A 26,529-nucleotide genomic window follows, 5' to 3' on the forward strand; every position below is an offset into this window, starting at 1 on the left:
GCTGTAGAAAGTTATTACAAAAAGAAGGTTAATTTTGGACATGCAGTTCCCTATTCAGCCACTTGGGGTAAAATGAAAGGTTGTGAAAAATGTCCACTGTCTCCCTCTATTGATAGACACTGGTTTCATGTCTCTGTCTCCCTGTTGTAGAAAGTTATTACAAAAAGAAGGTAAATTTTGGACATCCAATTCCCTTTTCTACCAGTAGGTGTAAAAAGAAAGGTTGTGAAAAATGTCCACTCTCTCCTTCTATTGATTGACAGTGGTTTCATGTCTCTGTCTCCCTGCTGTAGGAAGTTATTACAAAAAGAAAGTTAAATTTGGACATGCAATTCTATTTTCTACCAGTAAGGGTAAAAAAAAGGTTGTGAAAAATGTCCACTCTCTCCCTCTATTGATTGACACAGGTTTCATGTCTCTGTCTCCCTGCTGTAGGAAGTTATTACAAAAAGAAGGTTAATTTTGGACATCCAATTCCCTTTTCTACCAGTAGGGGTAAAAAGAAAGGTTGTGAAAAATGTCCACTCTCTCCTTTTATTGATTGACAGTGGTTTCATGTCTCTGTCTCCCTGCTGTAGAAAGTTATTACAAAAAGAAAGTTACAGTTGGACGTGCAATTCCCTTTTCTACCGGTAGGGTTAAAAAAAGGTTGTGAAAAATGTCCACTGTCCCCCTCTATTGATTCACACTGGTTTTATGTCTCTGTCTCACTGCTATAGAAATTTATTACATAAAGGAAGTTAATTTTGGACATGCAATTCCCTTTTCTACCAGTAGGGGCAAAAAGCAAGCTTGTGAAAAATGTCCACTGTCCCCCTTTATTGATTGACACAGATTTCATGTCTCTGTCTCACTGCTGTAGAAAGTTATTACAAAAAGAAGGTTAAATTTGAACATGCAATTCCCTTTTCTACCAGTAGGGGTAAAAAGAAAGGTTGTGAAAAATGTCCACTGTCCCCCTCTATTGATTGACACTGGTTCCATGTCTCTGTCTCCCTGCTGTAGAAAGTTATTACAAAAAGAAGGTTAATTTTGGACATGCAATTCCCTCTTCTAACAGTAGGGGTAAAAAGAAAGGTTGTGAAAAATGTCCACTCTCTCCTTTTATTGATTGACAGTGGTTTCATGTCTCTGTCTCCCTGCTGTAGAAAGTTATTACAAAAAGAAAGTTACAGTTGGACGTGCAATTCCCTTTTCTACCGGTAGGGTTAAAAAAAGGTTGTGAAAAATGTCCACTGTCCCCCTCTATTGATTCACACTGGTTTTATGTCTCTGTCTCACTGCTATAGAAATTTATTACATAAAGGAAGTTAATTTTGGACATGCAATTCCCTTTTCTACCAGTAGGGGCAAAAAGCAAGCTTGTGAAAAATGTCCACTGTCCCCCTTTATTGATTGACACAGATTTCATGTCTCTGTCTCACTGCTGTAGAAAGTTATTACAAAAAGAAGGTTAAATTTGAACATGCAATTCCCTTTTCTACCAGTAGGGGTAAAAAGAAAGGTTGTGAAAAATGTCCACTGTCCCCCTCTATTGATTGACACTGGTTCCATGTCTCTGTCTCCCTGCTGTAGAAAGTTATTACAAAAAGAAGGTTAATTTTGGACATGCAATTCCCTCTTCTAACAGTAGGGGTAAAAAGAAAGGTTGTGAAAAATGTCCTCTCTCTCCCTCTATTGATTTGAACTGGTTTCATGTCTCTGTGTCCTTGCTGTAGAACGTTATTACAAAAAGAAGGTTAATTTTGGACATGCAATTCCCTTTTCTGCCAGTAGGGGTAAAAAGAAAGGTTGTGAAAAGGGTCCACTCTCTCCCTCTATTGATTTGAACTGGTTTCATGTCTCTGTGTCCCTGCTGGAGAATGTTATTACAAAAATAAGGTTAATTTTGGACACTCAATTCCCTTTTCTACCAGTAGGGGTAAAAAGGTTGTGAAAAATGTCCACTCTCTCTCTCCACTGATTTGACTCTGGATTCATGTCTCTGTCTCCCTGCTGTAGAAAGTTATTACAAAAAGGATATTTTGGACATGCAATTCCCTAATCAGCCACTTGGGGTAAAATGAAATGAAGTGAAAAATTTCCACTCTCTCTCTCTACTGATTCGCACTGGTTTCATGTCTCTGTCTCCCTGCTTAAGAAAGTTATTACAAAAAGGCAGTTAATTTTGGACATGCAATTCCCTAATCAGCCACTAGGGGTAAAATTAAAGGTTGTTAAAAATGTCCACTCTCTCCCTTTATTGATTTGAACTGGTTTCATGTCTCTGTGTCCCTGCTGTAGAACGTTATTACAAAAATAAGGTTAATTTTGGACATGGAATTCCCTATTCTACCAGTAGGGGTAAAAGGAAAGGTTCTGAAAAATGTCCACTGTCCCTCACTATTGATTGACACTGGTTTCATGTCTCTGTCTCGCTGCTGTAGAAAGTTATTACAAAAAGAAGGTTAATTTTGGACATGCAGTTCCCTAATCAGCCACTTGGGGTAAAATGAAAGGTTGTGAAAAATGTCCACTCTCTCCCTGTATTGATTGACAGTGGTTTCATGTCTCTGTCTCCCTGCTGTAGAAAGATATTACAAAAAGAAGGTTAAATTTGGACATGCAATTCCATTTTCTACCAGTAGGGGTAAAAAGAAAGGTTGTGAAAAATGTCCACTGTCCCCCTCTATTGATTGACACTGGTTTCATGTCTCTGTCTCACTGCTGTAGAAAGTTATTACAAAAAGAAGGTTAATTTTGGACATGCAATTTCCTAATCAGCCACTTGGGGTAAAATTAAAGGTTGTGAAAAATTTCCACTCTCTCCCTCTATTGATTGACAGTAGTTTCATATCTCTGTCTCCCTGCTGTAGAAAGTTATTACAAAAAGAAGGTTAAATTTGGACATGCAATTCCCTTTTCTACCAGTAGGGGCAAAAAAGAGGTTGTGAAAAACGTCCACGGTTCCCCCCTCACCCTATCTCTTAAGGGAGCGCCCATTTCGGCAGCCTGTATCCGGGATCTTGTCGTCTCGGTCATGACCCACAGCTCATGCCATAGATGAGAGTAGGAATGTAGACTGACCGGTAAATCGAGAGCTTTGCCTCTCAGCTCAGCTCATTCTTTACCACGACAGACAGGTACCGACCGCGACACACCAGAATCTGCACCTACCCACCAGTTCATCTCCCGCTCCATCCTTCCCTCACTCGTGAACAAGACCCCAAGATATCTGAACTCCTCTATTTGAGGCAAGAGCTCTCCACCAACCTGAAGGGGACATGCCACCCTTTTCCAGCCGAGAACCGAACCACACACATATATTATGGAAACAAAACTTTTATTTTAGATGCAATTATTGTTATTTTTATTTTATTTGTATAATTTTTTTATATATGCTGTATGTGTGTCCTTATATATACATAATAAATATACACAGTACACACGCACACATATTATGTAAACAAAAACTTTTATTTTGTATTTTTTGGTAGCACTAATATACCTACATACCCTAACCCTAACCCTAACCATACACATGTATGTATGTATGTATGTATATTAGTGCTACCAAAATACAAAATAAACGTTTTTATCCAAAAGGGGCTTACAAAAGGGGACACTAGAAGAAATCAAAAACCAACAAATGAGCGCAATAATATGCAAGTGCATATTATATATATATATATATATATATATATATATATATATATAATATTCTCTCTCTCTCTCTCTCTCTATATATATATATATGTATATATATATATATATATATATATATATATATATATATATATTTCTAAAACCTTGCTACTGTACTACGTTGGGCTAACTAAGACTTGTCATAGCTCTTGCATAATCTTGCGCTCTTTTGTTGGTTTTTGATTTCTTCTATTGTCCCCTTTTGTAAAAGCTTTTGCTAAATGACTAAATGTAAAATTTTAATGTTAATGAAAGCCCCTTTTTCTATGATCCCGTGCTAATTTAAGGATTTAGAGGTTTTAAAATAGTAATTATACAATTATTTGATCTTTTCTTATTTTATTCTTGTAATGTTATCCATATACTGAAAAAATAGGTAGGCCTACTCTTTACAAAAATTTAAATATAGCTAATTTCACCTTTATTCAAACTCGTGCATGTTATATTGCTATGTTATTATGACAGGTGATACAGAATGGAATAAGATACAGTAGGGGTTTACAGAAATATTTCACCTCATCCACCTGTCTTTCATTATGTAGCAGTGCTTTAGGCTGCAACCACTAGATGGCAGTCAAGGTCTTCCGTTATCGAAACTGTCACGAGCTCGTTTCATGTGACGTTCTTTAATACAGGCAAGACAAATAAACAAATTAAAATAAAAATCTTCTTTAATTATTTTTTCAAATCTTAAAAGGAGACTGCATGCTCTCTGACTCACGCTATCTGTGAACGAGGCGACGGAGGCGGTGTCTTTAGAACAACAACTGTGACGTAACGCGCGGTGACGTCACACCAGGGCGAGTCCAGAGTGCAGTGCAAGTGAAAGAATTGCGGAGGTCTCATCAAAACACTGATCGGATCTGCATGCTGTCTTAAAATCATGGAGCATATCGGTGACTGAAACGTAAGTGACCCCTGCTGCACTTTTAAATGCTGGTGATGTTTGCTGTCCAGTCGAGTGGTAGTAACGTAACGTTACATATTTACGTTAAACGTTTGGAAGGAAGCATTGAGGAAAAGGGACTAAATTTTTTTTTGATAAGCACACAGAAGGTGATACGGTGTGATATACATTTTGTGCGAGTGATGACTGGCAGGTCGGACGGTGTGTTTTCAAATATTTTCTTGTGCCATTATAAAACATAACGGAAGACGCAACCGTCAATTCAGTCGTCATCACGCTTTATATTCCGTCATAAGTGCGTTATACGTGTGTCACGACGTTACAAGCTGCCGAGATGCGTTGCCTTCAGCTTTTAGCTGCTTCATTAGCTCAATAACGTTGCAGGATGCTCCAGTAATGTTCCTGGAGGTAAAAGAATGAGTTGGGTCATACATTACCTGCTGACATTAAACAATGCGTCTTGAACACACTAGAGATGGAAACCTAGACTTTAGAAAAACGGATTTTTCTTTCTTCTGTCCATGCAGACTGAACAACTGTTATAAAATACACTCAGCAAAATAATCTTTGGAGCTACCTCCAAAAACACAGCGAACAATCCCATTACTGAACTAACTTTTATCAGTCTGTTTTTTATCAGTTTAATACATTTATCAGTAATTCCTTTTGAGTCAGAAAACCATTCTGAATCAGCCTGAACTGTTAGTAGGTAATAAACCTCGCTTACTTACTGAAGCATAACTTACTAGAGTTCTCTAAACAGTGGTACTATTAAAATAAATGAATGCAATTATGTTGTTTTAGTATATGAATTTGAAATACAGTTAGGAAAGATTTGCATTTATGCCACCTTTTAAATATCTTTATCTAATATAGTCACATTTGATCTTAAAAGTTATATTCAACAAATGCTTCAACTCAGTAGCTGTTAATGCCATACTTTTCTGCATTTCTTCTTACATGCATGTCACTTTTTGACAGTTTTCTCCTGTTTTTAATAAATATTTACCTTTTGATAGTTATTATTTGAGTGTAAAAGTGATTTTAAAATGAACAAGATTTGTAGGTTTAATGCCTAGCTTAATTTGGGTTCATTTTAGCCTAGCAATGTAGTAATTTTAAACAAACAAACAAACAAAAAAGCAACCCAGCATGCTGGGTTAAACCTAATAACCCATCTGGTTGGGTTAAAATAACACAGCGTTGAGTTAGTCCCTTTTTGACCCAGCGCTGGGTTGCCAAAATAACCCAAATTGGGTTGTTTTCAACCCAGCAGTTTTTAGAGCGTATGAAAATATTTGAAACATTTGTAGGCTAAACACCTTTTGCAAGAATCATATAACATTTATTTCTGATGTGTTATATCACTTGGCCTTTGATCCCTAAAAAACCCAAAGGCATGCGTCCAGAATTGCATACTCTGAAGAGGTACTTTTTGGGAATAAGTAGGCAATTTACTTCACAACCATTAAAAAAACTATGGTTGATATAGTATGAGTGTAATCCAGATATACTACAGCTGTCATGTTGACCTACCACCGTTGTGTTGCTTTACTCATTCATGTGGTTTAGGATGCAGCCAAGGTTTACGATGAGAGCCAGGATACGTTTATATCATGTCACATAACTGGGCATCAACCCAAGTCAGACGTAGTGCATTGTAATCAGCATAATTAAAAGATCCGAGCATTGTCCCCTTTTATGTAATTCAGTATGTTTTCAAGGTGGGTCTGAAAACTAATAATAAAGAAAAAAAAGTGATGTAAAAGGTAATAATGCTATTTCAATGTCTTGTAAAAAATAATTATAATGAAAAGCCTGGAGCTTTGTTTCTATTCCTATTTCTATTCTATATAAACCAATCAGACATTTAGGCTAATAGTTCATTCCACTGTCTTTTCATCAACCTCTCACTGCAAGAGGTAATCACCGGCCTTTACAAAGACAACTGATGCTGCGTAGGTTTAAAACAAATAGTACTTTATTTCATGGTCTGAAGAGTGTCACAGTGGTTTTTTTCTTGTGAGACAGATGCTGCCAATGACAAGTGCTTTACTGTTGTTCTGCCAATTCATGCATGAAACACAAATACAGCACATATGTTACTCTCATCCTATATCTTCTTTGCAAGTCAGACTCTGTCTGCCCTTCTTGACTTGTTATGACATCTTCACACCGTTCAACTGTCTGTTATGGACAGCGATGACCCATATTTTTAAGAGAGATTGGCTGCTCGTTCATAGGAGAAGCAGAGTTTCGCTCAACCAAAGGAAATGATGTAAGGTCTAGAGATGAAAGGAGAGCATGTATAATCCTGTTCTTACCCAGGCAGTGATTTATCATTAGAAGGAAATGGGTATTCATTATGATTAGAATTGCTTTAATTACAGTTGATATGAATCCAATCAAAACAGAGATTAAATAGCAAAAACACAATTTTTTAAAAATGCCGAATTACGGTTCTGTTTATATTTTTAGACTCTGCTTCAGTGAACCTATTGGAGGCGTAAAGCCAAAAATGAATACTGTCAATATGTATTCATGTCATTCTCCGTTCCACATATTTGCCCTGCCATGTCACGCTTGTTTATAGCTCACATAAAAACCAGAGACATTTGACAATGATGTCAATCATGATGTGAAGAGTTTGGAGTCTATGTTTGGTTTTCAGATTTGAATTTTAATCAATTTATAATATAAATATGGCTTTAGAGGACTTCTGCATGTGTCATATGAACTACTTTAATGGAGGAGCTTGATGTTTTTTTTTTATGACAAAGAGCTGTGTAAAGATTCTTCCAAATATTTATTTTCCTCTCCTTTGGAAATAATGCTGTATAGGTTTCGATTGACAAGAAGGTAAGTAGATATTGACATAATTTAGATTTTTCAATGAGCTATTTGTATTGAAGATGACCTTTTTATCATATAAAGACTTTGCCCTGATCGCTTTATGTTTATGAAAGTTGAGAGATGCACAGTTTCAGTATGAAATGCATCCAATCTTTTTTTTTCTGCAAAACAAAAATAGATAAAAAGTGAAAACTGCAAGGTTGGAAAATGTTTTTTTTTTTAATGAATTTTATTATGCTCACCCAGGCTTCATTTATAATAACAAAAATATAGTAAAAATAGTCATATTATTACAATATAAATTACATATTTTAAAATTTTAAAAAACATTTCTTATCATATTTGATGTTAAAAATTGTTGTGCTGCTTATTATTTCTTGAATACTTTGATGAATTCATTATTTGATGGATAGAAAGTGCAAAATAGCAGCAATTATTTTAAATATAAATCTTTTGTAACATTATAAATCTCTTAACTGTAACTTTTTATTAATTTACTGCGTCTTTGGTGACAAAAAAGTATTAATATCTTCCTTTCCAGAAAAAACGTATGTACTATAAACTTTTGAATGGAAGTGTATTCATGGATTAGTTCATTTATACACAGGCCCACAAGCACACATAAAGAGCTGATCATGCAGAAACACTCTCACGCATGGATTCATTTCCTCTGTATGATTGTCATGCACATAAGATCTCACATAAATAGAAACTTAACTCAGTTCTTGGCTTATTATTGTAGTTTATGCTTTATTTTACAAATACACAACTTCAAGGTGTAAATGACTGCTGTTTTCTGACCAAATGTTAGTAGGCATCAAGATTAATCTCACTCTAATCTGTGTTTAGACATGAAAGCATTATATGAAATTCCCTTTTTGATTGTACCACCTCCTCTGTAATATTGCCCGCCTCTGTTCCTCTTTTAGTTTCAGAGATGCTCAAAGTGTGTCCATGCCATAATTACTTTAGATCTCTTCTACTTGATTTCCCTGCCAAATTGTTTCAAAGGATACAATACTTCCAGAACTCATTTGGTATTGTTTTTGTTCCATTTCCAGTTTCCTGTCATGTGTTTTGAATACAAACAACATGAGAGATAGATAGGCTCTCTCTCCCGAAAAGTGCTCTTTGTAAACTTGCATTTTTCATCTATGAAGTCCATGAGACTGTAAGCTGTCCCATTTGATAATTTGGGTTTAAAAATGTTCTTATGAGCCCCCCCTTTTCACCCTTGATGGGTGTTGTGTCAAGCCTGCACTGTATGAAACATCTGCATGGCATTGGATGAATGAAACATCTGCTTTAGGACCCAAGAAACAGCACCTTAACAGAGCTATTGATTAATAGTCCTGAAAATGCAGGACTGTAGCATGTATACACAGCTGAGGTAACAGTTAAACAGAAAGTCTCAGCTGAAGAGAAAGTCGCTCATACTTCCTGATTAAGCAAAAGGTCAGGATGTGGTTGTGCGAGACTGTGAACTGACAGTTTAGAGTGACACTGCGTTAGCGTGCATGGCAGGGTCTGTATGTGGACTGATTGTTGTGTTTTGTCCATAACCCATTATTCACAAAAACAACAAGCTGTTATCAAACAGGTCTTTGTGTGTGAATATGGTTTGAGCTGAGTTATTAGTAGAAAACTGTGCAGAAGAAAGGAAAATATTGCTCTTCAAACAGTGATGATGTCATAATAATACAGTAGTTGTATACCGAAACAGGAGTTGTCCTTTGTCCCAGTGTGCTATGATTAGCCAGAAATAAATTACTCTCTCTTTATTATCAACAGAGCAGTCTAGATTGAAAGTGTGTGACAGTGATTAAGCTTTCACCTTATCTACAGCCATATTTCGAACTACTTCAATTAGTTTATTTTCACAGACTGTTTGAAATGAATGTTTACATTTTGTTTATTATACACTACCATTCAAAGGTTTGGTGGTCAGTGGGATTATTATATATGTTTTTACTCTCATGCTCACTTAGGATGGAAGCATTTATTTAAAGCAGTTATATTATGCAAAATGTGATTACATTTGAACTGTTTTCTGACAAAGGTGAGTTTTCAGCACCATTATTCAGTGTCACATGATTCTTCAGAAATCAATTTGGCTGATTTTCGCTCCAGAATAATGTATTTAAAATTTTTTTTATCAATGTTGAAAATATTTGTGCCGCAAATATTTTTGAGGAAACCTATATATTTGTTCCGGATTCTCTGATGAATATAATGTTCAGTAGAACTGCATTTATTATGATAGAAATAACAGTATAAATGTCTTTACTGTCACTTTTCATTAATTTAATGCTTCCTTTCTGGATTTTTTTTTCGGACCTGAACCTTTTAAACCGTAGTGTACTAGTGTTGCACGGTGCACCGATACTTCAAAAGTATCGCAATTCTCGGAAATTAAAAACGTCACGATTCCTAAATTTATTAGTATCGATACTTCAAAGAATGACTGCGTTACAGATTTGTAAGAGACGTATTTCATGTTGGTATGTGCAACGCACGCTTCCAGTATGGAAGCAGATAGTCTCAAATATAATTCATGCAAAAAACACGATTCACACATGCGTAGACAATTTCACATGCATGAAACCTAATTCACGTACACACAAAAAAAAAATTCACCTGCGTGAAAAAAAAATATATTCATAAAAACCAATTCACAAGCGCAAAATAAAATTATATATTTATAAAATACGTTTCACAAATGCAAAAAACAATTTGTAGATATACAACTGTGCACAAAAACCTTTGAATGTTTAAAATGTACGAGTGTCTGAATGTACAAATCGTCATTTACTACGAATCCACTCGGATTTTTGTGTGTGTGTTTTTGAGACTTTCCTGGCAGAGCTCTCTTCCCACAGTGGGTCTGTCGTACTCTTTAGCCAATCAGATGCGAGCTTACCATTCAACCAATCATATCATAAGCCACTGAGTGCATTCAAGGAGCACGATTCTGCGCACCTTTAGCGCAATATGGATTAATGAGAACGGAAATTAAGCCTTTACATCAGTAATCCAGCATGGCAAATGAAGCACGGGTAAGAGTTTAGTTTATTTCATAAAAGTCTGAGTTTACACATTTTATCGTTTACACATTCAATCAAGACACATTCAATCAAGAAAAAAAAAATACAGTTGTAACAGGACAGTTACAGTAATTATAAATTAAACTGCAATCAGGATAGTAAAAAGAAAGACCTGTAAAGACAAAAGTAACATTTTGAGAGTTGTGAAATTATAATTCTAAATAATCTTGTTTTATAAATTGATGTCTGTTAGGTCAGTGTGTACTTTCTTACAGTAATACATTTTAAAACATGTAGCCTAGTCATTGTTAACCACTACGTTGAAGCAATGTAGTTCGATCAAGATAAACAACATCACATATTTAGAAACGTTGTTTAATTTGTAACTATATATGTTATAGTGATTCTCGTTCTCAACCTTTTTTTCCACTGGGCCGCACTATGGTCCAAGTGCAAGCACAGGTTCGAGTAGCAATGGGCTTCTTCACACTGCCTCCACGTGTGCAACTGTGCTTCTGAAGCCTACTGACCACGCGCACCTGTCCGCGCGGTCATAAAAAAAAAATGTGAGGTACGCGTTCGTCCTCTCAGAGCCTCCGCACACACTCTCCCATGACGATGATTAAGTCACGCCTACCTAGCTTTCCATAACGGTCTCCCCACGGACGCAGAAAGTTTAACATATGGCTTAAGAAGCAGTCTGTAAGACGTGCACGGGAGCATGACTTGACGCGACATTGCAGAAAATGCGCGTACACAAATGTAGTCTATGTTGATCCAAATATGGAAAGCACATTCGAATTTAATAATATAAGGTTCTCTCCAGAGATGTTTTGCCACATTTCTTCAATTAAGGATGATTGCTATGTAATATATGGTGTTCCCATTTGCCTGAACTTCAAGTAAAATGCGGGGCAAACCGAAAATCCAGCACTCTCCTTCACTACTGATACTGCGACTATTATTTTTTATACGTGTTCATTCGCTGGCATTTGTCACATTTCTTTTTTTTCTCCCTTAAAAACAAATTTGTCCATTATGATGCTCAATTTTACCGAACTAATGGCTGTTGATTGAATTCTGCCAAAGTGGGCGCTTGTATGTGTTCGTTAAATGAGTAATGTTATATGAGTAGGTCTGATCATGTCTGAAAATCATATATGAAACACAAAATAATTTAACATAAAAAAACATTAGGCTATAGCTTATATTTCTTAAGTAAATGTTTAAATTAATGTAAAAAATAATAATAATTGTAAAACTGAAAAAAAAAATTAATTGTGTTCAGCATGGTGGGACGCATTTGAATTTGTGACAGGCCGCGGGTTGAGATGATGCTGCTGCTAGCTCCATGGTCATTTAATAGGCCTAGCATATTGTTTCTTTTACGCGGCTGAAAATAACCGTGCTTTCTGTTACTGAGCCTGTGTCTGTCACTCGTCCTCTTAAAAGTGGAAGCTTGTGCTTTGTTGCATTATATTGAAACTTTGTTGATGTTCTTTGTTCATGACTCTTTATATGGCGATAAAAGACAGCTTTGTTGCGTTTTTTTTTAAGTGGGGATTGGGGGTGCGCCAACCCGGTTGGGACATAGAAGGGGGAGCACAGGAAAAAAAGTTTGGGAACCGCTGCATAACATAACGGTTATGGAAATTAGAACGACAGTACATTGAATTAAATTGCAATGAAGTTACAAACGATCCACATCACAAAGAGAATAAGCTCCGAAATATATAAAATAAATAAAAACGAGGATCAATCTGAAACTTCTCAAGTGCGACAATAAATAACCTACACACGATCCACAACATAATTAAGTTTCAAAGAGCATAGGCTCAAACATAAAATAAAATGAAAGAGGATGCATCTGGAACTTTTCGAGTGCAGCGCAAAAGGCGAGAGAGAGATTTCCTCCAGATTTTTTATTTGCTCATTTTCTTTCTCTATTCTCTTCGTCTCTGTTGCCTCCAAATCCTCACTCTCTCTTGGCCCCTCTCCTCCTGACTAACAACTTTATCATAAGATGTCCGACTTGAAAGTTTCTCTGATTTCAGCCAGTTAAGCATATTTATAATATATATTATGGAATAAATGAAACGAGTTGGCACGCATATTAGCCTGCAGTACATAAAAGAAGAACAGTGCGTTGAAGACAGCATCTGTCTTCTACGTTTCCATCGAAAACTAATAAATTATAGTTTTTTTTAAATAAAAGCGATTACAAAGGAAATGTTTACTGTTCATGTTTTTTTATTGTATGGAAAAATCTCATTTAAAAAAAAAAACAGACCGCCATTACATTTTTCCTCTCGCGCACCACACTTTGGGAATCCCTGAACTAAACGATCGTGAAGTCGCTGAAGAATATACTGCTTTAGATATTCCTAAATTATAAGAAGAGAAAGATGCATTACAATGTACAGACAATATATTTACAAATTAAACAACATTTCTAAATATGTGATGTTGTTTATCTTGATCGAACTACATTGCTTCAACGTAGTGGTTAACAATGACTAGGCTACATGTTTTAAAATGTATTACTGTAAGAACGTACACACTGACCTAACAGACATCAATTTATAAAACAAGATTATTTAGAATTATAATTTCACAACTCTCAAAATGTTACTTTTGTCTTTACAGGTCTTTCTTTTTACTATCCTGATTGCAGTTTAATTTATAATTACTGTAGCTAACTGTCCTGTTACAACTGTATTTTTTTCTAACTAGTTTTCTAACTAGAAAAACTGTCTTGATTGAATGTGTAAACGATAAAATGTGTAAACTCAGACTTTTATGAAATAAACTAAACTCTTACCTGTGCTTCCCGTTCTTCATTCGCCATGCTGGATTACTGATGTAAAGGCTTAATTTCCGTTCTAATTAATCCATATTGCGCTAAAGGTGCGCAGAATCGTGCTCCTTGAATGCACTCAGTGGCTTATGATATGATTGGTTGAATGGTAAGCTCGCATCTGATTGGCTAAAGAGTACGACAGACCCACTGTGGGAAGAGAGCTCTGCCAGGAAAGTCTCAAAAACACACACACACAAATCCGAGTGGATTTGTAGTAAATGACGATTCGTACATTCAGACACTCGTACATTTTAAACATTCAAAGGTTTTTGTGCACAGTTGTATATCTACAAATAGTTTTTTGCATTTGTGAAATGTATTTTATAAATATATAATTTTATTTTGCGCTTGTGAATTGCTTTTTGTGAATATATTTTTTTTTCACGCATGTGAATTTTTTTTGTGTGTACGTGAATTAGGTTTCATGCATGTGAAATTGTCTACGCATGTGTGAATCGTGTTTTTTGCGTGAATTATATTTGAGACTAGTGATGCACCGAAATGAAAATTCTGCGCCGAAACCGAAAATTTAGTATGCACTTGGCCGAAAACCGAAACTGAAGCCGAAAATGGCTTCTTTTAAAAACGTATATATATATTGCTTGGATTTAATGGATCTGAATTGAAAAATCACAATATAATAATCAAACTTTTATTAACAGTTACATAACAAAACATAAAATATTTTTTACAATAAATATAAATAATAATTATTCTTCAAGTTTTATGTTCCATCAAATAAAATAGTTTTTTAAAAATTGTGCAAAAAAATCCACAATTTTGGAGATTTTTGCAGAACAAATGTTACATATTGCAACTTTGGTGTCCTCTCGTATAGGGCTGTCACTTTTGTGAAAAAAAAAATCCTGTTCGATTTTTGAGACATAGGCAAAGTGTTCATTGAATCGTTAGTAAATTGCCTATATTTGGCGTTGATCCGTTTTTCAACGCCAAATATAGGCAAATCCACCGACAACTAAACAGGCATTAGGGCGAACGTAAAGAGGGCGCTTGAGACCCGCACAAGTCAGCAATGTGGACTGCCATAACATCAATGAAAAACATTACTGAAGGCTACATTGATATTATGCACTAATAGGCTCTGTCTGTGTGTGTGTGTGTGTGTCAGAACCTGCAGTTGCTGTGTGACGCGCGTTCGCTGCGAGCGTATAGTGACGAGCTGGACGCGCTCCGAGAGAAGGCCGTTAAAATCGATTCCCTGTTTTCGTTTTCGAAACTTGTGTTGGTTGGTCCGATCGATTGTGCAGCTTTTGTGACAAGCTTTTTTTGATTGTGACAGCCCTTTGACATGCTTAATCTTTGATAGGCAGACGCGTGATAACAGCTTGACCGTGAGTGAAACCTAAGCGCTTGCGCACGGATGGGAGAGGCGGGTGACATTCATTTTCGGTTTACGTTTTCGGCTGTTTTTTTTATTTCGGCCCGAAACCGATAATGCCATTTCGCCCGAAAATTTTCGGCGGCCGAAATTTCGGTGCACCCCTATTTGAGACTAATCTGCTTCTATATTCCAGTGCCTCCCTATGGACGTCTGTGTTTTTTCTCCACACGCAAGCAGCAAAAAAGCACTACAGCGAGATGGCTGTATTAGTGGCTTTACTAAACTGATTTGGCTTTACTAAAATGTGTGCATAATCGCATTAAATAGTTTTAATAAGTTGTTCAGATGAACAAAGCACGAGGTTTTCTTGCATAATTAACATTTTAATTGTTTGGTCATCATATATAATATTCACATTAATCGGGGATTAAAACGTGGAGTTATGTTCTGTATGCTAAATATGAAAACGAGCGTATCTGCACAGCTCCTATAACTGCGCTTTGTATCTGCTGATTGCTGATCAAGATTTACATTCATTCACGAACGAGATGTATCAGTTCATCAAACTCGTTCATGAACGAGAAGATCACTCGATCTCGTTCAGTGAAGGGCGGATTCGTTCACTACATTCAACAAATCACATGCTCCGTCATATCTTAAGTAACTCTTTGACAGGATTAAACAGTTCACAGAGCTGTTCACGAGCTGTGCATGCGCTGCTAATAGCGCCGTGCTCGCGCGCTGCTGTGGAGGAACTTCATTGAACAAGAAATATGAGTCTAGTAGCAACGTATCTTCCGTGATGTCCCCGATGCGCGGGTCGGGGTGGGTAAAGAAATTGTACTTTATTTGCGGGCTGCGTCGGGCCAAATAATTTCATAAAAGCGGGACCGGCGGGTTGGAAAAAAACCGGACCCGCGCATCACTGGTCCACAACTGGTAGAAAAAGATGACGCTCAATAAACCTCACTGGCTGAGTTTTCTCCTCGGAAAGAAAATGTTGCACAACTCACAGAATAAGTTACAATATCTGAGATATTGCTGCTAATTGCACATTTTCTTCTTTTTTTTTACTTGAATGCCATTGCTTAAATTAATATTATTTATCTTTTGACATTTAATCTTCTGAGTTCAGAAACATTGTTTAATATAATCGCTGTTCATATTTTTATTCAAAGTTCAGAATCAAGATACATTTATTACTCTTATGTTTTTTATGATAACTGAGATAATGCTGCTAAATGTATTCTTTCTTTACCTTAAATGTCATTGCTCTATTTTATTTTTAAAATGAATACTAATTTTAACGCTTTATAAGTTGCAAAATTAAAATGAAAATGTATTACAGAAAATGTATTACTTGACCTTCTGCGAGCCCCGCCTTGTTCACGCAGTGATTGACATGGCGGGAGGGGACGGACACGTGATCAGCTTGGAATGCATTTTCAATGTGCACATTGAATTTTGCTACATTCGTTGCGGGACACTGAACAAAAATGCAATCGTAAGTGTCTTGACTGTGAGTGTTAATGCAATTAAGAAAAATAGCATTTGAATGATAATTTTGCCACAGTTTTTGCTTGAACATGTTATACATATCTAATCATTTCTGTAATACATTTTCATTTTCATTTTGCAACTTATAAAGCGTTACAATTAGTATTTATTTTACATATTAAAACTAGTGTATGAAATGGCAAATTAAAATTATGTCATTTAATTTTCATTTTCATTTTTCATCAAACGTTGCACAAATGTATTGGAAAATGTAAATGTAAAAACAGAAATGCATTGCCATTTTACATATTGCATTGTCCTTTTGCATATTACATTCCAAATTGAATATTGCTACCCATATGCTTCCATACCCAGGCACATACAGTAGTGTTTCTTTATAAAATGATATTGCCATCTACTGGCCTGGAATGCAGAATACAATGTTTTTTTAGTAATTTTCACAGATCCTTGTTATCATTTTGACAACATTGCCATATGTACGCACAACTTTTCAAAAACTCAAAGGAAAAATGCTCTGAATCATTTCTTTCTAGCAATATTTATGTGCTTGTCACAATCATAGACTGTGGTCACAATACTAACATTATATAACAATCACATAAGTCTATTCATCTTATAACAATGGATTCTGTTGAATCAAAGGAGGATGCATAATTATTCAATCATTTTCTTGTTCCTGAAATCTACAACAGCAAGAAAGGCTCATAGCTGATTGGTCTTTGAACATTCTGGGATAATGTGCAGCGTCAGGCTGGTGCAACACATCACTGGTCCTGTCCAGCGCTGCTTAAAGCTCCAGATATGGCTGACCCATGCACCATTTTCAGGTACTCTACAGTAGTTCCCTTTAAAGCAGTCCTGTTTGCGACTTCGCTCGTAAGTCATCTCCATTTTTACACAAAGAGCTTTCAGGCATGACTTCTTTGAACCAGTGTTGGTTGTTACTTCCACTTTCATATAATTGAAAATGGCTTCGCCAAGGGCTTCGCGCCCTTCTTGCCACTTCCCGCCGAAACGGGTGTGGCCCAACCTATAAAAGGAGCTCGAAAAGGCTGACTCACCTGATTTTTCATCTCTTCAGCGAAGCTCACGCATCGCTGGATCACGGAGGAAGCAAGCGCCGTCTGAGAAAGCATATCAGCAGGACGAGCCATTCTGAAGCTGCTGGCATCGCCGCCTTCCACTGCCGTTCCTGCTGCGCTATCCGGCGCCTATATCCTTTCAATTCTGTTATATCCAGCTGTTCTTTATGTGTGTGTGTTCGCCCTGCGACACACACTCGTAAAAGAGCTCGCGTCTTTTTTAAGATGCCTTCCTGCGGCTCTTCAGAGCCCCACTCAGCGAGGGAGACCGGTACATCATCTGTGTCTCCTGCCTGGGTGAAGATCATGCAGCGCTCGCGCTCGCTGACGGCGGATGCCCCCACTGCCAGCTGTTGCCATGGTGACTCTGAGGACTCGCCTGGCCTTTTTCTCTGAGCCTGCATTCTCCGCTGCACTGAGGCGCCGTAAAAGCATCGCTTCCAGCGGATTCCGGAACCGTCTTCAGCTTAACCGAGCTCGGCGGTTCGCCCTGCTTCACCGGCCCCCCCTGCATCGCTTCCCGGTGGGCAGCGCCCGCTGTTTGCTGGCGCGTCGTCCGAGGAAGTCGATCTCAGGGCCGCGTCGGGGGAAGAGGACACGTGCTCTCTGCTAGCTTCGGGCAGTGAGGGCTGGGCGAGCTCCGAGGATCTCGCGCCTTCTGCTCAGAAGCCCAGCAGACGAGCTGACATCGAGAAGGAGCCGGGGCGAATGCTCATGTTGGCCGCGACGAGTCTCAGCCGCGAGTGGTTTGCACCAGTGCCCCCCCCCCTCTCGTTCCCGGCTGGATGGTATTTCCCTTTCGGATGAGCGTACTTCTCAAAGCCCGCCTCATTTCTTCCTGAGCTTCACGAAGAGGTGGCAAAGGCTTGGAACGCTCCATATTCAGCACGAACTCGTTCGTCTGTCTCACTAGCATTCTCCACACTGATGATGCTAAAAACAGGAACTACCAGTCACTTCCGCCGGTGGAACAGGCGATAGCGACGCACCTTTGTCCGCCCTCTGCTGGACGGCGGCAAAAGCGGTGTTGCCATCTGAAGCCTGCTGTGTGACGCTGCGTCTGCACTACTCGCGATGGCTGCTTCATCGAAGCGCAGGTGTACGAGTTCCGCTGTGGCCGAGCTCTCACCCAAGCCTGTACTGTTGCCCGCTTGCCTGCACACAAAAACCGTTATCACGGCTACCCAGATATTTCCCGAAAAAGGTGTAATTTCTGGTGTCCCGGCCACGGCCGATGGTGCTATAAATGTAGTGACGATACCCTCAGTGCCCACATTTACTATGTCACACGCGTCATGTGGTTTCTGTAAAAACAAAACCCATGCACGCTCGTCTGGCCACGGCCGATGGTGCTATAAATGCAGTGACGATGCCCACTCCTCAGTGCCCATCTCCACATGTAAGCACAGCCCTGCACACAGGGCTCGCGCACATAAGATCGACACAGATCGGTCGAGCGCGCCGCATAGTAAACGTGCCCACTCCCCAGTGCCCACATACACTATGTCACATACGGCGCGTGGCTTCTGTAAAAACGAGGCCCGTGCACGTACGCTCTGCACAGGCAGACAGCGAGTTGAAAGTGGTAAATGTGCACATATGCAGCCCACAGTTTCTCGCAGACATATCGAGTCCCACGGGACCTGCTCAGCCTTCCCCCAGTCGGTTAAGCGCCGGGACGGGGTCGAGGAGGAGCGATCTGCCCGCTGTGATCAGCGCGCTCCCCGACTCAAATGCGCAGCACACCCGAGCGCCGCCGTTGCTCGGTCAACAGAGCGCTCTTCGCATCCAGCCCTTAGCCATTCATGCAGATGCATGGTCAGCGCTTCCAGGGGTTTCGGATTGGGTGCTAGGCATTATAAAGAGAGGCTACTCGCTACAGTTTTTTCAACGCCCTCCGCGCTTTTCAGCGCGCGTCGAAACTACGGTCAAAACAGAAGTGCTAGGCATTATAAAGAGAGGCTACTCGCTACAGTTTTTTCGACGCCCTCCGCGCTTTTCAGCGCGCGTCGAAACTACGGTCAAAACAGAAGTAGCACACATACTTCGGGCCGAAATATCAAAACTGTTGAGCAAAGGGGCTGTAGAGCCTGTGTCTCAAGCTCAAAGCGAGGGGGGGCTGTACAGCAGATACTTTCTGGTGCCCAAGAGAGACGGGGGTCTCAGGCCCATACTGGATCTAAGACAGCTGAACAAGGCATTGATGAAACGCAGTTTCAAAATGCTTACGACCAGGAAACTCCTCGCGCAGATTCGCAGAGGGGACTGGTTCATGTCAATAGATCTGAGGGATGCGTATTTTCAAATACAGATAGCGTCAAACCACAGGCGATATTTGAGATTCGCCTTCGAGGGCCAGGCATACCAGTTTACAGTCCTCCGTGGCTCCTCGTACGGTTACGAGGTGCATTGATGCAGCGCTCACTCCTCTCAGACTCAGAGACATGCGAGTGCTGGATTATTTGGACGACTGGCTGGTTCTGGCCCGATCACAAGCGGAGCTCGTGGACCACAGGGCCGTTTTACTCGATCACCTCGAGAAGCTCGGCCTCAGTGTCAATTGGGCGAAGAGTTCGCTGAACCCCAGTCAGACGATTCTGTTTCTGGGTATAGTTCTGAACTCGTGTTCCATGACGGCGCGGCTGTCACCACAGCGCGTGATGGGCATTCAGCGCGCAGCGAGTTCTTTCCGCTGCTGCGCGACCGTGTCGCTCAAACACTGTCAGAAGATGCTGGGCCTCATGGCCTCAGCATCTCCGGCTCTGCAGCTGGGCCTGCTCCGCATGCGCCCCCTGCAGTTCGGGCTGAAGACGCGGGTGCCGCGCAGAGCGTGGGCGTCTGGCCGGCTGCATCTCAAGGTCAATCAGAGCTGTGTCACAGCTCTGGCACCTTGGACAGCGAACGGTTGGTACCGATCAGGTGTAAGCCTGGGGACTTCCCCGAATGTGAAGATGGTGTCGACGGACGCCTCCACTTCGGGATGGGGAGCGCTGCTCGAGGGCAGACCGTCCTTTGGCCTATAGTCAGAACGAGAAAAGCTCCATCATATCAACTGTCTGGAAATTCTGGCAGTGGACAACGTGCTGATGCGCTTTTGTCCCCAAATCAAGGATCACCACGTCTTAGTCCGTTCGGGCAACATGTCTGTGGTGTCCTGCATAAATCGCCAGGGCGGTCTCGGGTCCTGAAACCTGTACAGGCTAGCGGAACGCCTCCTGGTTTGGGCTCAGCGCGATGTGCGTTCGCTGAGGGCAGTGCATGTGCCTGGGCTACAGAATCTGGGTCCAGACAGGCTGTCCAGAGGCAATGTTCCTACAGGCGAATGGTCTCTACACCCGCAAACAGTCCGGCTGTTGTGGGAGAGATTTGGCAGGGCGGAGGTGGACCTCTTCGCGTCCCACGAAAACGCTCACTGCCCTGCGTTCTTTTCCAAGAACGAAAGTGCGCTGTCACGGGAATGGCCGTGCTGCCCGCTTTATGCTATCCCTCCCGTCTCCATCCTTCCACAGGTGATAGAACGGGTGAGAGAAACGAGATGTTCAATACTGCTTGTTGCACCTCTTTTGAGGAACCAACCATGGTTCCCAGATTTTATGCAGTTAGCAGATGTCACCCCGTGGCCAGTACCGTTGAGGAGGGACCTCCTCTCGCAGGCCAGGGGTTCGATTTGGCACCCTCAACCGGAGTTGTGGTCCCTCCATGTGTGGGCGCTCAACGGTTACCCGCTGATCTCGCAGTGGGAGTGCTGAATACCATCACTCAGGCTAGAGCTCCGTCGACACGACGTCTGTATGCCTCGAAGTGGTCGGTGTTCTCCATCTGGTGCACAGCTCGAGGATATTCACCCCTTAGTTGTGAGGTGACAGAGGTTCTCTCCTTCCTACAGGAGCTGTTGGATAAGGGCAGAGCCCCATCCACGCTCAAAGTTTATGTGGCGGCCATCGCAGCGTTTTCTGAAACAGCGCTCGGTCAGTCAATAGGAAGGAATGATTTGGTCATCCGGTTCCTCAGAGGAGCTAGGAGGCTGAATCCTCCCAGACCTCCGTCAGTCCCTATGTGGGACCTCGCGGCGGTTTTGGAGGCCATGAAGGGTCCCCCTTTTGAGCCTATCCAATCGGTTAGCCTTCAGCATCTGTCGTTCAAGACAGTATTCTTGTTGGCTCTCGCTTCGGTGAAGCATGTGGGTGATTTGCACGCGCTCTCGGTGAGCCAGTCGTGCTTGGAGTTTGGGCCTAATGACTCAAGGGTCATACTCAAACCTAGGCACGGTTATGTGCCGAAATCCCTCAACACGCCGTTTCGGGCTCAGGTTATTGCCCTGTCAGCCCTGCCGGTGTCAGGAGAGGATAGAGACTCGAGTCTTCTTTGCCCTGTCAGGGTTTTAAGAGCTTATGTGTCTCGCTCTGCTGCCTTTCGGCAGACGGAGCAGCTGTTTGTCTCGTTCGGTGGACGTTCCAAGGGAATGGCTGTTTCGAGACAGACTCTATCCCGATGGATAGTTGACGCCATAGCGTTAGCTTACGCTTCCAGGGGCCATCAGTGCCCATTGGGCGTCAGAGCACACTCCACAAGAGGCGTCTCCTCGTCGTGGGCGTGGTCTACTGGGATCTCCTTGCAGGATATATGTATGGCGGCAGGTTGGGCCTCGCCGTCTACATTTATCAGGTTCTATAACCTGGAGGTTCCCGCCTTGCAAGCAAGGCTGCTGTCGGTATAGTCGAATCAGGGCCCTGAGGGGAATTCTGAGTTCATGAGCGCTATGCGCTGCCTACTGTTATATGAGCAGTATTGCGTAAGTAAGACCTGCATTGCCACATTGGTCAGGCTTTGCCTTGGCTGTGTGATGTCATATTGCCGCATCTACGGATGCTGCTAGATATGGGACGGAGGGCTTTCCCCCTTTTCTGTCCTGGACTCTCTGTGAGTCCCTCAGGTGACTGTGCACTGTAAATCCTGGGCGTTGCTTCAGGTTTATTGGTGTGTGATCCCTGCGCGCACAGTGTTTTGCATTGGGTTCCCGTAGCGTCTTAGCTAAGATGCAGTACGAGAGAGCTCTCGTAAGAGAACGTACTCGGTTACTAAATGTAACCTCGGTTCTCTCTAGAAGAGCGAACGAGTACTGCGTCCTCTGCCGTGCGCACGATTCACTCTGGTTCGCTTCGGCGATGAAATAAATCAGGTGAGTCAGCCTTTTCGAGCTCCTTTTATAGGTTGGGCCACACCCGTTTTGACGGGAAGTTGCAAGAAGGGCGCGTAGCGCCCTTATTGGTCTGATGTTGCATCAGCCCGCGCTCGATAGGCTGTGCAGTTGCCGCAGAACATGCCAATGAGCGAACGAGCCGTCTCGCCTATGGCTGTGTACTGCTGCAAATGCGCTTTACAAAAATACAAAATTAAGGATAATTTTTTGCTTCAGTATTTCGTGAAAAGAGACTTTTCCCGTAGCATCTTAGCTAAGACGCAGTACGAGAGAGCTCTTCTAGAGAGAACCGAGGTTACGTTTAGTAACCGAGTACGTTTTCCATTGTAATTTAGCCTTTAACAATAGGTTATGTTCGCACTGTGGTCCTTTTTTATTTTGGGTAAAATCATGTTACAGGCATCCAGTAAGTCAGAAACGGTTTGTTCGGTCACCCCTGTGCTGTACTTGTTCACTGAGCAAAAGACCTCCTCCAGAAGAGGACGAGATGCAAAAACAGCTAGATTTTGACAGCCCAATATATAGTTTCAATTTTTTTGTCAATAATGTCTTAAAATGATCATATATGACCCTGGACAACAAAACCAGTCTTAAGGAGCACAGGTATATTTGTAGCAATAGCCAAAAATACACTCTATGGGTCAAAATTATAAAAAAAAAATAGATATTTTAAGATATTTTGTACATTTATGATTTATGCATTGCTAAAGACTTTCTGATTAGAATTTTCTAAATATTTCAATGTTTTTGCACCCTCAGATTCCTGCTTTTCAAATAGTTGTATATTGTGCTATCCTAACAAATCATTCATCAATGGAAGGTTTATATGATGTTTTTTCTTTGATGAATAGAAAGTTAAAAAAACGCATTTATTTGAAATTGAAATAATATATTTATATTTAAAAATAAATATAATATCCCCATAATTTAATTAACCTGTCATAACCTTTAACCTCTTCATATTTTTCTTTCTAATCATCCCCTATTTTCATTCGTCACTCCATAAATCTGTCTGATGTCACATTATGAGTGGAAGAAGCGGCTTGTATCTGTTAAATGTGTTTGTGTTTGATTCAGTTTAGTGAGCAGTGACCACAGCACGATCCTTGAGGTGGAAGATGATTTAATTAACACCAACAAAGATCTAACCAGTTGCTTTCATCTGTGTTTCCATATATTCTCCTGATGGAATCCGTATCAAATTGGTGCATTTGGCATGGAGAGATTCTTTTAAATCACAACTGAATGAAAGTCTGAATGAGGTCTGTGAGAAATCGTTTTAGAGACTGGTGTTTAATAAGCGTGAAATGTCAAGGCTAATGAGAGTGTGGTAATCATCTGCTGCAGTTTTTGGAGGTCTTTAACTGCAGGCGGGAGATGATGGTCATTTCTATTCTTGATTGCTGTGAACACATTATGATAAATGAGTTGTTTGTTGTGCGGTTTCTGGTGGACTGTATCAGGCAGATGGATGGCTGGTGGGTTGTTGGTTGTGTTTTCTGAATCAGTCGTCCACCCCTTCAGACGCAGACCGCAGCCCACTACCTGCTGCTTTGCCTGCCACAGCCAAAAACCTTCCATCCGCCACGGATTTAGCCTCTTTCACCCTGTCTTCTCTCTCTGTGTCAGGATTCAATCCCAGCATACTGTAGTTTGCTGCATCCTTCATAGCCTAACACTCAGAATGGGAAGTTGCACCACAGAAATTGCAGAAATTCAGCTGATTTTATTGTATTAATTTTATGTGTGCACATTATTTGCATAATTTCTTTAGGGAACTATACTAAAACAACAGAGAGAGAGAGAGAGATAGAGAGAGAGAGAAAGCAAATAAACACCATTATCACTGGTAGTGAATTATTGCACATGGTGAAAGACATTTAACCTTATTTTCAGTCTTACTTTTTCTGCTTTGATAGGTTTTGGTTATATATATAATCTTTCACAGTGTCTCCAAATCTTTATGTTTGGCAAAGTGTCCACCACCAATTTATTTTATAAAAAGATGAATGATATACTGACAGTTGCTAAAAACACTACAGCATGTAATGTTTTTATACTGTATATATATGTGTATATATATAATGTATATAAGTGTTTACTTCTAGTTCCTATTATTAAATGCTTATAAAATAAATGTTGTGTGCTCAGAGCAATTCATTTGGTTTAGATTTTATACCAGTGGCACACAGGAATTTTATTGTTTCATTCTTATAATTTGTGATAGTTATATTATCCGTTTAACTTTGATTAAAAGTATTATTTGCTAGTAAAAACACAACAGTAATATTGTGAAACACTATTACAAGGTAGAATAGATGTTTTCTTTTCTTGTTAACTTTCTATTAATGTGATTATATGTATGTATTATGATTTCCAGAAAAATAATAAGCAGTAAGAAATTGAGTACCAATAATTATTGATAATAGTTGAGCAGCAAATCAGCATATTAGAATGATTTCTGAAGGATCATGTGACACTGAAGACTGGATCAATAATGCTGCAAAATGATTCTGCCATAACAGGAATAAATTACATTTTAATATACATATATATATATTACAATAGAAAACAGTAATTTTAAATGGTAATAATTTTGTAATTTTACTGTTTTTACTGTATTGTTGATAATATACATGACCTTTCACAAAAACATTAATCTTAATCCAAATTTTTGACCCTAAGTGTATCATTTCTTTACTCAAATGGTTCATAAATTCCTAGGCCTACATTTGTCAAATGATTGTGCAATAAGAATGATTGTATTCTGTCTTATATGATGTTTGGTGTCATTTGAGGCGTGCAGCTCCTTCATTTAGCTATGTCTATATAAAGTGTTGGCCTGAAGTTGCGTGTTATTGGGAATCCTTTGTTAGCATCCAGTTCGCGAAACAAGTCATGAATTATCCAGCAATAAACAAAAGACAGTTCTCTGGCACTGACTCTCTCTGATTGCAGTTCTATTGTTGTGTTCAATTATAAATGTCCTCATATGAAACAGCATGAATAATGCAGAGACATATAGTGGTTTGAGATCAAGCACAAGTCTCGTTCTGTGGTTGTCTCAGGTTAACAGCCTCAGCACCCGCTGGTTCTTCAGTCTCCAGACAGATGGTGACGCAAATGTTGACTCATCCTTTTTGTCCTCTTTTCTCTCCTGCTTTTAGAATACAAACTTTGAGACTGAAACAGAGCCTGGATCACTGCAAATCCTTTACCAGCAAGATAAAGTGGGAGCGTAAGAGTTAGTTACATTGGTCACTGAAGTAACGGGAGCCAAGATGGCAGGAAGAGAGCGCAGTCCACGCCACAGGCCATGGTCTGTGTACCAAGCCAACACATTTGATTTGTCCTCAGAGATTATGGGGTTGGCACTAACAGGTATTATGATGATGATTAAGTGGGGTTTTGCCTATACATTAAACTTTACAAGTTTATACCATAGTGATCATTATGTCAGTGACACATAATCATGCACACATGGTAGTAATCATTTACTTTGTTTTTAAACAAAGATATGAGATATGATTTTCTATGGTAATAATGCTAATGCCACAGGTGCTCTAAATAGACCTTTAAGGGATAGTTCACTCAAAAATTAAATCACAAAATTAAATAGAATTCAAAAGGAATTCTGAAAGGTTTTAATTCTGTAATATTTTATTTACCCTCATGTTGTTCCAAACATGTATGACTTTTTTTCTTCTGAGGAACACAAAAGAAGATAATTTATTTTAAATTTGTGATTCAAGTTTAAATTAGTCTTTTTTCTTCAAATCATATAACCACTTAGATATTTAATAATGAATTTTTCATTTTTTCTTAATGAGTTAGATGCAAACATGTTATCATACACACAAAAATATAAATACCATAATTATCAATAAATGTCAATATTTATGTTTATTTTTGTCTGAAAACAGTGTGGGTGATGTTTTTCAATTATGTGATGATCAAAATTGAACTGATTTCTAATCAGTAGTTGAAAATCAGATGCACAGTTTGTCTAAATCAATAATGTAATTATCATTTATGTTTT

General features: G+C 39.8%; 1 protein-coding gene across 4 annotated transcripts in view; it reads left to right on the plus strand.

Annotated features, from left to right (window-relative positions):
* Positions 1–4,444: 4,444 nt before the first annotated feature.
* Positions 4,445–26,529, plus strand: part of inpp4aa (inositol polyphosphate-4-phosphatase type I Aa) — a 38,615-nt gene continuing 16,530 nt past the window's right edge. For all 4 annotated transcript variants that reach the window (XM_059499711.1, XM_059499713.1, XM_059499712.1 and 1 more), the window contains exons 1-2: positions 4,445–4,591; positions 25,658–25,871. In XM_059499711.1, the coding sequence (XP_059355694.1) occupies positions 25,772–25,871 (100 nt within the window). In that variant the 5' untranslated portion in view covers positions 4,445–4,591; positions 25,658–25,771. The remainder of the gene's footprint in view (positions 4,592–25,657; positions 25,872–26,529) is intronic.

Source organism: Carassius carassius, chromosome 19 (assembly GCF_963082965.1).
Source record: "Carassius carassius chromosome 19, fCarCar2.1, whole genome shotgun sequence".
NCBI lineage: Eukaryota > Metazoa > Chordata > Actinopteri > Cypriniformes > Cyprinidae > Carassius > Carassius carassius.